Source organism: Dysidea avara, chromosome 8 (genome assembly GCF_963678975.1).
Source record: "Dysidea avara chromosome 8, odDysAvar1.4, whole genome shotgun sequence".
Taxonomy (NCBI): Eukaryota; Metazoa; Porifera; class Demospongiae; order Dictyoceratida; family Dysideidae; genus Dysidea; species Dysidea avara.
In genome coordinates this window covers 23682141-23693938 of record NC_089279.1, presented here as the reverse complement: position 1 = coordinate 23693938, position 11798 = coordinate 23682141, and the positions used below count along the sequence as shown (strand labels likewise).

Below are 11798 nucleotides of genomic sequence, written 5' to 3'. Positions count from 1 at the left end.
AAAGAGTTTATGATGAAAACCATGCTGTTGAGAGCCACTCAATGGCAACATCTGAGAACACTAAAATCTGAGCACCATCAAAATAAGACACTGGTTTTATTGAATAATTTTTGGAATAATCGGTGGTAAAAAAGAATCAGGAATAATTCCAGAATAATAGGGTGATCTTCTGGAATACTTAATTAGAATTCACACATTTTTCGTATAGTATTACAGAAAAATTCGTAAAGGAACATCCACAATCATTGCTAGCACAAAATCAGGCAAAAAGATCGAGATACTCTAATAGAGCAGTCACTTACCCTAATAGAACAGTCAGACAAGTTTAGTTGTGACTGCTCTACTGATTAGAGTATCTCGATCTTTGGGTATAGTTTTTTACGCTTGCAAGTGGTCATATTTTCAGCTGTAGATGAATATCCATTTGACTTTTACAATTCCAGGAATTACTCCGGGAATAATTTTGGGAATAATAGGTGAATAAAAAAAGAATTGCCAGAAAGAATAATAGGTAATTTAAAAAGCATAATGTACTCAAGCCAAGGTACGGCTCTGCTTATTCAGGGTGTTACTGCTAGTTGGACACAGCTCCTATTATATGTTATAGAGCAGAGGAAAGCCATTATAGCAGCTAATACTGAATGTCAACCACCTGCTGAACTAAACACACAACAATGGCTTTTGGCTGAAAAGGTAATAAAACTTCTGAAGGTTTTTGAAGAAGCAATGTGGGAAGTTAGCAGGGAATATGCCAGTGCTTCTGTAATCATGCCAATAATCAGGGCTCCAAAGAAAATATTTCAGAAGATGAGGATGACCATGGTGTTGTCTATAAAGAGAGGCATGTTGAAATCCATACAGGACTGGTATGGAAGTGTAGATGAGTGCTACATAATGCCTGCAGGTTAAGAATGCTATTAAAAGTTTGACTATATCTATCAAGTTAGTGTTGGTCTATTATTGGACTACTACAAGAAACTTGGACTAGTAGCTCACAAAAAATATCCGTCACACAAACACACCTGTTGAAAAGCTGCCAAAGATGGCCACACTTGTAATTGTCATGAAAGGGACAGCAAAAACAACCACATCAAGTTCTGGCTGGTAACTTGAAGTTGCACCCAATCCTCCCTTACAGACACACACACTAGCTTATACTACATTGTTCTGTCTTGTTGTTTTTTTTTGTTTTTTGTTTTTTGCCTCAGTTTCCAAGTTTGCCAGTAATTTTGTGTATGTACTTTCTCAATAACTTGTAAGCAGTTGCTAAAAAGCAGGCATCATTACTCATGCATAGAAAATTTATTTCTTTAGCCATGCACTCTAATAAAACAGTCATGTCAGATACCTAGCCTATTAGAGTAGCTGAATAGTTTGTTAGATCATTGCACAACATACATGTATACACATAAGTAAGGAAGACATTATTCTGCTAGTGGTAATACTTACACCTATTGTGTGTCTGCATAATAATAGATTGCGATTAGTGCCTACAGGTTCCCTTTAACTACTGATCATGAAGTATATAACATGGTTAGGTGTTCCAAGGAATCAACAGTTATAATGGTACAGAATGAGGTGTTGGCCAATGTGATACTCAGTGCTATCACTTCATGATCAGTGATTTAAATATGATAAATCTATTAGATATTTTAAATGTGTACATTTCAATAGTTGCAATTAGGTTTAAGACATCAGCCAGATTTAACCATTGATCAGTGCGCATGCCATTCCTGCATGTATAGTGCAAAACAACAACTATCTTCATTCACTTGATTTTTCCTGTATAGCAGCATGTCATCTACATATCATAATCTGACTAATGTATACACAAATAAATAACAAACTCAGCACCATATATGTAGAATATTGAATCACTGCACTTCTCCTTTCAGCTCTAACATATACTGTATAATTATACTATAGTATATAGTCATGTAGATCACCTTGAAGTTTATCAGTTAGTATAAGAATACGTTTGTAGATAAGAAAAGTCATAACTGTAAGATATATGTATACTTGTTTCTAGTTTATATTTATTCAAAGAATATTTATAGGTACGCTGGCGTGGAAGAGTTGAGTATGTCAGCCATGAATTAAGCTATATACCATCCAGTACAAATCTTTATTAGTTATGTGGAGAACATAATATACCTGAATACCTTTTACATAGTCTAAATATCAATATCAGCTTGAGCTTGCTACCAGTTCAGTTCTATCCTGACTGTGCATGTTACCACTACTACATGTTGATTCTGAGTCAATTGTTTATGTAGTATTAAAGTTTGTCTTTGTGGATGATTTCTTCCTCTAACAACAACGAAAGTGGCAACATAAGCACAAGTCTACACTTTTACTGGAATAGATACATGAGACTGATATAACACATATTTGATCACCAGACAAGTACTTGTTCATGAATGCTTGTATACCCGCTGTGCATGTGTACAGTAGTGCCTTCATGCTAAGATGGAGATCAGGATGGAGGAGGGGCAGCAAGAGTGACAAAGCTGCATGCATCAAATGATGATAAGGCATCCATACAGATAGCAACTGTTATATTTACATTTTAGTACATAATTGAATTATATGTATAGTGAATACATGTCAAGGTCAGAATTGACTGTACGACCTTCTTTGGCTAGTAGTTCTGTTATGTCCTTCTTAATTTCCCCGAATGTTGGACGTCTTTCTTTCCTCAACAACCAACACTGTTGCATTATATGATAACTACAGACAATACACATATCAACTAATTTAATACATCAACTTATTTACGTACATCTCATCACTGCATTGATCAGGCTTTTCCAAACGTTTACCATTTTCTAAGAGTGTTGTTAAGCTAGCATTGGGTACTCCCTATAAAATTGAAACTTAAACGTTATATTTACTCAATCTTTTGTATTGCAAACCTTGTAGGGTATTTTTCCCAATGAGAATATCTCCCACAAGACAACACCATAACTCCACACTAAGAAACAAAGTACATTATTTTCTATTTCAAGTCTTTATACAGTCAAAATTATAGTTTCTAAAATAACTTTAAAATAAAATACAAGTATGTAATACAACAAGGAGGACAATACAAACACATATGTATAACGTTAGGGCACAATTTTACCATCACTGAATGTAGAGAATTTGCGATATTCAATAGACTCAAGAGCCATCCATTTAACAGGAAGTTTGGCCACATTACTGAGTTTGTAGTAAGTGTCCTCCTTAGCCAAAATTCTGGATAATCCAAAATCACTAATCTTGGCATGCAGATTCTCATCAACCAATATATTCCTAAAGTACTTGGATAAGCGTGTACATGTTTTATTTACATATTCACCTGGCAGCTAGGTCCCTGTGAATAAAGAATCTTGCAGCAAGGTACTCCATTCCACTAGCAATCTAAGGATCATACAGTGATACAGGACAATTAATCAACCATGAACACTTACTTGTACAGCTATGTCTAGCTTATCACCATTAGATATCTGAGATCTTTCGCTTCTGAAAGCAGTGAGTATACATTACTTAAAACAGGCAGAAACTGGTTGCTTACTTGGAGAGGAATGACCGCAGGTCTCCATTCTTCATGAATGGTATGACCACTAACATTGGTTCATCCACAGTCACAACTCCCAACAAAGCTAGTACATTAGGGTGGCTGAACTGTGCTAACATGTGTGCTTCTCCAAGGAAGTTCTTTTTGTCATCCTCTGAAGCACCTTCTGTAAATACAGAAGCAGGCTCTTATGTTGAATACTACACTGTATTACAATGTCAATTGACCTTTTAACATTTTGACAGCTACCACTGTATTTGTCTCTCCACTAATGATGCCAGATGCCAAACCCTTCATCACTCTGTGGGAAATGGTTAATTGCATTATTTCACACGATGTATGAATATTTACCTTCCAAATTCTCCTTTCCCTAATTGTTGTAAAAGTGTCACTCTGTTCCTGGCCATTTCCTTTGATTTCAATGCAGTCTTTTCATCAACATCCTGTGTAGATTGTCTTCTATTTAAAACTAGTAGCAAATACAAGTCAACTACTTACATAAAAACATGCGCTCATCTCCTCATAGAGTTCTTCGTTGTCATAGTCATCTGGTGTAGCCATTCTTTTTGGCTCGCTTGTGCCTGCAGTATTTGTAGTTGCACTAGCTGTAATAGTACCTGAAGACATCTCTAGATATTTGGCTCTTTGCTCCTCATATTTGCTTTGGTTTTGTACTTTCATGTTTGTGTATACAACATCTATACAAAGAAACAGAAGCATAGAATGTTTGTCATGATTTGATGATTGCCAGAGGCATAGGCGGTGGAGACGGGGAGGCCAGGGGGGCCATGGCCACCTCACTTTAATGGGACACTGTTTGCAAGAAAAGACCGAGATGCTCTAATAGAGCAGTCGTAGTATTCAGAGAAGCAGTGTAGCAAACTACTTAGCTATGTATGTGTAGTTATAAATAAGGAGATATAATTGGTGGAGAGCAGCTATTTTCAGTAGGTGATTACCAGTTTTTTTGGTCTTCAACTTACAGCTGGCCTGGCCCCCTCACTCTTTGGCCTGCTTCACCGCCCCTGACCAGAGGAACTGTGTATGTGTAAATTTAGCAAACAAGTTGTATTATAGTTCTACAAATATTTTTGCTATCATTTATGCATTGTTTTATTGTACATACGTTATATAACATATAGTAGTGAATTATTATATGATATAGTATTTCAGTAGAGGCAAATGTGTATCCATATACACACTAGTACACACCATAATATATTTATGCATGTGCAAACCTATAGTGTAATATTGCAGTCTACCATATGTGACTGGATCTACAAAAAAGAGGTCTTATACCCTTTCCGAATTTCATAACTCCTCATGTTTTCAAACTATCAGCTTAAAATTACACCAAGGAGCAGCAGTATGTTAGGGGTATTAATGTGAACAAATTTCAAATTGGTTTACTATTCACAAGTCAGGCTATGGATTGCAACCAGACCGGAAAGGCTATAAGATCCAATCACTTGAAATGTTGCAAAGTTATATTATATTAAGTGTTTAGCTGTACACAAACTAACCATCAACTGGGGCCTTCTTTTTAACTGTTAAATTCCCTTCCATCTTCTCATAATCATTAGGTCTGTGAGAAACATTATTACAGTACTGGTATGAAACATTAAATACTTTAAGCATAGTAGTGCTAAATGATAGGGATCACAGTAGTGGATCTAGGATTTTTAAAAGGGGGTTTCTGAAAGTAATGCAAAGTGTAATATATATATAGAAAGTAGAAGGCATCTGAGGACATGCCTTTAAAAAAGAATTGAGATTTTAGAAACTTTGAGATTTTGATTTTAAAGCACACTGCATATCAGGTATATGTAGATTGATGATCTCCTTTGTTTCAGTATATATCTTTTTTGTAAAGATGTCTACTACAGTTTAAATTTTTCTTACACAATAAGTAACTTACTCAACAAAGCTGGGATTTGGCATTACCATATCAGGGGTAATTTTTTTGCTGCAAAGTACATAAACACAGTCAGATAAAATCTACATAACATTACTCATCCATTTCAATCACTCACAAGCCAGGAGTTAGAACAGTATTACTATTCTTGTCCATCATTGACTTTGAAGATATTGATCTGCAGAATATAAATATACAGCAGCACAACAGATAATCTAATTGTCTCACATAGTTGTCTTTCTATGTTTCTTCCTCCTATACACTACACATAATATGCAAATAGTTATGAGAAGTAGTAGAAAAATAACTCCTGCTGCAGCTGCAGCAATGATAATAATCATTGTTGTGTTCCCACCACCATCATCAGAAGTGGCTATAAAATATGTATACAATTCTTCTAGTTAGACATAGCAGAACACAGCTTGGTGTTTACCAGAAATGGTAGATGTAGGATTAGAAGCACCTGTAGATGTGAGACTAAAACCATCTGTAGATGTTGCAGGTGTCACCGAAGATTGGTCTATTATAGCAGTTGTAGGTAGTACAGACACCTCAGAAGATTGAGATATAATAGTAGTTGTAAATGTTGAAATAACTATCCCAGTAGTAGTAGTAGTAGTAGTAGTAGTAGTAGTAGTAGTAGTAGTAGTAGTAGTAACATTGTTAACTGTGAGATAGAATACAAGAGTCATAAACACATGCACACACGTACACACAGAAATATGTGTCCATTTCTTCTAGTCAGACATAACAGAACACAGCTTGGTGTTTACCAGAAATGGTAGATGTAGGATTAGAAACACCTGTAGATGTGGGACTGAAACCATCTGTAGATGTTGCAGGTGTCACTGAAGATTGGTCTATTATAGCAGTTGTAGGTAGTACAGACACCTCAGAAGATTGAGATATAATAGTAGTTGTAAATGTTGAAATAACTATCCCAGTAGTAGTAGTAGTAGCAGTAGTAGTAGTAGTAGGGATAACAGTAGCATTGTTAACTGCATGTGAGATAGAATACAAGAGTCATAAACACACGCACACACACAAAAATATGTATACATTTCAGACATAGTAGAATATAGCTTAGTGTTTACCAGAAATGGCAGATGTAGGATAAGAAGCACCTGTAGACGTGGGACTAAAACCATCTGTAGATGTTGCATGTGTCACCAAAGACTGGTCTATCTTTAGTATTTTGCTATTGGGTGGCTAGTGACTGTTCTATTAGACTACCCATAATAACAGACTCTGTAATATAGGTGACTGTTTTCTTGATCTTTTTGAAAATGAGTCATTGCTGGAGTGGTCACAACTGTTAAGAGAAATCAGTTACGATATCACAACAGTTAGTCATGGTGTTCTATTTTTTGTAGTGAAGCTGATAATATATTTGCAGCTATCCCTTTCACTTTGTGGTGCATATGCATTGCAAATATATTTGGAGTGTGCCTATAAGATGATAATAAAAAAGAAGGTAGAGGCACAGAGCTCAAAAGGCATGTGCCACAAGTGAGTTTGTTATTGTCACACATAATGGATTATTATATATGCTAGATATGCCATTAGATACGCTAAGACCCTTCTATAAAGATATTTTACATTGTGTGAAATGTTCCATTTAATGGCAGAATGATACTGTTTTCTTTGGGCGGATCCCTTTTATACAGTACTACTGTACTGTGCAACATACACTTACATACATGCAAATGTATATGCATACATAACAGACATACCATCTCCTGGAATAGTGAAATTATTAGTTGAGGTTACAGAAACTACTCTAAGTGTATCCACTCCAGCAATTGTAGTCACATTAACTACCAGAGTAGTTTGTGGAATGAGTGGCTGATATTCAAAAGTATATGTCTGAGGGCCTACAACATTGGTAGAAGGATTTTGAGCATTATTAACGTCTCCATTGTATTCAGCAATACTACAAGTGGAAAGAGAAACATTATACCATCATACACTTCATGCTGTCATACCTGATCACATATTCTTGTATTGATATATAAGTACCAGTGAATATATTTGGTACAGACCACCTGATTAAGTTATCAGTAACTGAAAAGCTCACCTCAACTTGCAGATCTACATAAACATATACGTATGGGTGTAGTGAAAAACCACAAGGAATGCAGTTAAAGGGCACGCTACTAATTCCTATGGCTTCACATGCAAAATTTTGGTTTTCATTGAACTGTGCTTGCGTTTCATCCCCCTTTGTATCAGGTATGTTTGTGGTACTTAAAAATCACCATCTCCAGTTAGAAATACTGGCTTTAAGACTCAGTTTAGTATTTTAGACCTAAAGAATGAGAATTCTACAAATTTTGGATCTAGTCCCACAGTTTTAGTTCTATGCTTCCTAAACTTTGTCATCTGCTACCTACGTATGTTTGTAACAAAAGTATGGAAGTAATTGTTAGTACTTTATCAAATGAGCTATTGAACTCTCTAAATTTTCTATGAAAAACAGTAATCTCCTATTTTGAAGCCATAGTAGAAATCTCAGTGTTCCATAATTTTAAAGATAATGTTATTACAAGCCACTGCAAGAATTTTTGGGGAGTTTCACAATTAGCTGTCGAAGGAGAATCAATTTTAGTGTTAAAATTACAGTGTTTTGTAACTATGCCATAATTTTTACATACTTCAGAGGATTTCACTCAGATTTGCACTAAACAGAAGTTCAATGTCTCAACTATAACATGTGTTATTCATCAGGTGCAGAACAGTATCTGTGTTGGTTTTACAGCTTCATATAAAACACATAATTTTATTCACAGAAGCCATAGGACATAGTTACTTGTCCCCTTAAAGTGTAGGCTGTAACTACAGAATAATGTTGTGGTTAATGAATACCTAAAGGATCATAGAGCACAGCTGTCACATTGACTGAAAGTGTCTCAACAACTCCAGCAGATGAAGAGTTGGCTGTACAAATAACTGTAAACTGCTGTACTCCAGTGAAGTTGTAAGATGCTCTTCTGACTGAACCATCAGGATTTAAAGACACCCTAGAATTAGTAGTATTAGTATCTGGTGCTAATGCATAACTGAAAATTGTATCATTTAATCTTGTGTAGTTTGTTCTTACTGTGACCACGTGTGCCCCAAGAGGTCTAAGATATTGCGTATATGCCAAATATCCACCTTCTGGTTCAGTTCCAACAAAATAAAACTCTGGTGACACTGTAATATTGACTGTGGCTGATACTGTCTCCATTACTCCATTTCCAGTGGTATAGTTAGCATAAACAGTGAACACATAGTTACCCTCAGTTAGATCAACTGTGTTAACTGCCACTCTGCCCAACTGACTGTGCAAACAAAACTGTTCATTTATATTGTAACTGTAGTAGACAATGTTTTGTAACATTGGGTTGCCTATGCCAGGGGCTGGATTAACACACACTTCAATGATCATATGTTGTCTAGGTTGGTATTTTGTAACTGTCCCAGTATAGGTCTGTTGTGAGAACATTCCTGCTGTTGTTGTTTGTCCCCTCACTAGCAAAGAATAATGTGCATTCACACAAGTAAATCAAAAGTTGTACACAGCTGGAAACCCTTGAAACAGAAACTAGTTTATTGCTATCTGAATATGCACTAGCACAAAAATGTAGCTACACAAACTGTCCTTTATGAAGAGATAGAATGTCAGACAGTGCTATAAAGAGTTTCCAGTTGTCACATTGGTTCACAATTTGTCAACAAGGCCATAAATTTTTTACTGAACGACTGTGTGTACGGGGTGTAGCTATATGTGACAGTGGGACTTGGCCCAGTATAGGCCAAGTGATTTACCAATCCTCACCTGATATAAATAGTGCAGCAAATACAACAACAGCAGCCTACATGAAAGGATTATAATATACTATATAGCAAAATTCTAATGCAACAAAGGCTGTAAGCATGCAGTAATCTATACCATAGATAGTATACGTAGAATATACTATCTATGTCTATACCTATCTATCACATAACACACGATATATCCCGTGTATTCAGTGGTATACGGTGAACCACAGAAATTTATATAGCAAATTCATTTGTACCGAATGCACTTAGTTGATTACTGGTAATAGTAGACCAGTGTTACATTACATGCTGACTTTTTGCTTAACACAAATCAAAAGAACGTATGGCCCTTCGAACTCTGTACCAGAGCGGATGCAGGTTGTCGGCTCACCTTCGTAAATAAGAGAATAGCTCCTCCCATCATCCCGCTGACACTATTTACACTTGTTACCAGTAATCTGCAGCAACAACACCTTACAATGTCAAACAGTACGTCTAAAATTACTTACCGATCGGCGCGTAGTAATCCAACGTCAGCTGCGCAACGTGCGCCTCCCGGCCAAAGTTGGTCCTCCAAAACTTTTTTTAGTCGACTGTCACTCGTAAAAAAAACTCCCCCACATCCGGTCTCTACGATCTGCCTTAAAAAGCTAAGCCGGATTGTCAAGATTCTGGCTTGGTATATTTGCAGCTCGATTTGCAGGCAAAATAGTATTTTAATGGGAAGAATGAGTGTAGATTAGCTATGTTACTGTAGGTGCTGGATTCAAGTGTAGTCATACCCATCAGTGTTGCGGTATAAGAAGACACCTTCACTACCTAGCAATCCAAATGTCTCTCCCACTATCCTTGACTATTTATCTGTTGCTAAGGCTTAGTTGCCAACACTCACTCTGTTACATTCAAAAACTATGCACATCATCATTTGCAGTCTACTCATGTTGATTATTGGGAATCAGCAAGCTGGCCACACCATTTGAAATAAATTTTAGATATTGTCACCCTGGAGCAAGCTTCAGTGTGTCCTTAGTAAAAGAGGTTGATGAATGGCCTCCCTGAGAAACAACTGCATGTCAGTCTTCCTTGCTACATGCTGGTTATGACTAGGCACCAGCCTATTACGGTGGCACGCTTCAGACTTCAGCATAATAGGTGCACTGATGCATCAAACGTAATAGGTGGCAACTATATACTCAATTGTAAAATGCGTGCATGTCATGGATTAAAATTAAACTTGCTTTAATTACAATGACTCTTGTCAGGGATCCTGTACTAATCACTCCATGGCTAGTGTATGCCTTTGTCTTAATTTTGTCTCTGGTTTCTAGCCTGGCGTGTATATACATGTACACAAAATATAACTGATTTGTTCCTTAAATGATGAACCATTCTGAACATTGTGGTAAATTGCAAACATGAAGTTTACCTGTACAAGTTTCACAAGTGAGCAAGCCATCATAAAAGTCACACAGACAAGAGGAAGTAATTCTACCACCAAAAAACACTTCATTTTCTCCAGTTAAAACAACACTATTAATTCACACTAACCACTACAGTTACTGACTAATAGTGAGTCTTTAGTGACAGTAGAGCAGTCACAAGGTGTCACACCAGCATATAGTATCTAATCAAAAACAGCCAAGCTGTAAAAAAAGGTGCGGCTCCTAAAAAGGCCAAGGTGAAAAAAGATGTGAAATCCAAGGTGGCGGCCAAGAAATGGCTGTGATGGTAGGTTAATGGTAAAAATTTTAATAACGACAATTCAGGTGAATTTTGTGCCAAGACCAAGCGGCACCAAATTCACCTGAATTGTCGTTATTAAATTTTTTACCATTAACCTACCATCACAGCCATTTCTTGGCCGCCACCTTGGATTTCACATCTTTTTTCACCTTGGCCTTTTTAGGGGCTGCACCTTTTTTTACAGCTTGGCTGTTTTTGATTAGATATCACTTCTTTTTGTATTTGTATACCCCAAAGCTGGCCATAGGCCGGCTTTGGGGCTTTTTAAACCTATCCTATTTCTTTACCACAGGAAGAATAAAAAGACAGAGCAGATTTTTAATACTTCAACTGTTTTGATTTTATCAGTAATTATATAAATATATTTATTACATGTCTATTATTCCCTCCTGGATAACTTGTTCGCAGCTGATCTTTCTACTAAGGGACTTGAAATGTACTCTACAGGTTGATTTGTTTGTAGCTACACTCTCTACAGGGTGATTTGTTTGCATCTGAACTCTCTACAGGGCGATTTGTTTGTAGAAGAACTCTCTACAGGATAGTTTCTTTGTCACTGAACTCTCTACAAGGTGACTTGTTTCTAGCTAGCTCTCTACAAGATGACTTCCTCTAGCTGATTTCTCTACAAGGTGACTTGTAATCAGTGTTGGGCAAGTTACTTTGTAAAAGTAACTAGTTACATATTACATATTACTTACAACTGAACTATTTAGTTACAGTTACATATTACCCATAAAATAAAGCAACTATAATAATATTACATATTATATTACT

General features: G+C 36.4%; 1 protein-coding gene across 1 annotated transcript; it reads right to left on the bottom strand.

Moving 5' to 3' along the window:
* Window positions 1-2511: 2511 nt before the first annotated feature.
* Window positions 2512-9867, bottom strand: LOC136264464 (uncharacterized). Its single transcript, XM_066059211.1, has 22 exons — window positions 9788-9867; window positions 9670-9736; window positions 9295-9331; window positions 8340-8987; window positions 7460-7565; window positions 7208-7407; window positions 6248-6472; window positions 5908-6141; window positions 5703-5847; window positions 5593-5652; window positions 5478-5525; window positions 5083-5144; window positions 4058-4257; window positions 3911-4002; window positions 3787-3860; window positions 3557-3725; window positions 3453-3504; window positions 3341-3402; window positions 3125-3294; window positions 2916-2974; window positions 2783-2862; window positions 2512-2730 (listed from the first exon to the last, which is right to left on the bottom strand). The coding sequence occupies exons 2-22, from the start codon at window positions 9700-9702 to the stop codon at window positions 2586-2588; spliced, it is 2901 nt and encodes a 966-aa protein (XP_065915283.1). The 5' UTR covers window positions 9703-9736; window positions 9788-9867; the 3' UTR covers window positions 2512-2585.
* Window positions 9868-11798: the final 1931 nt, after the last annotated feature.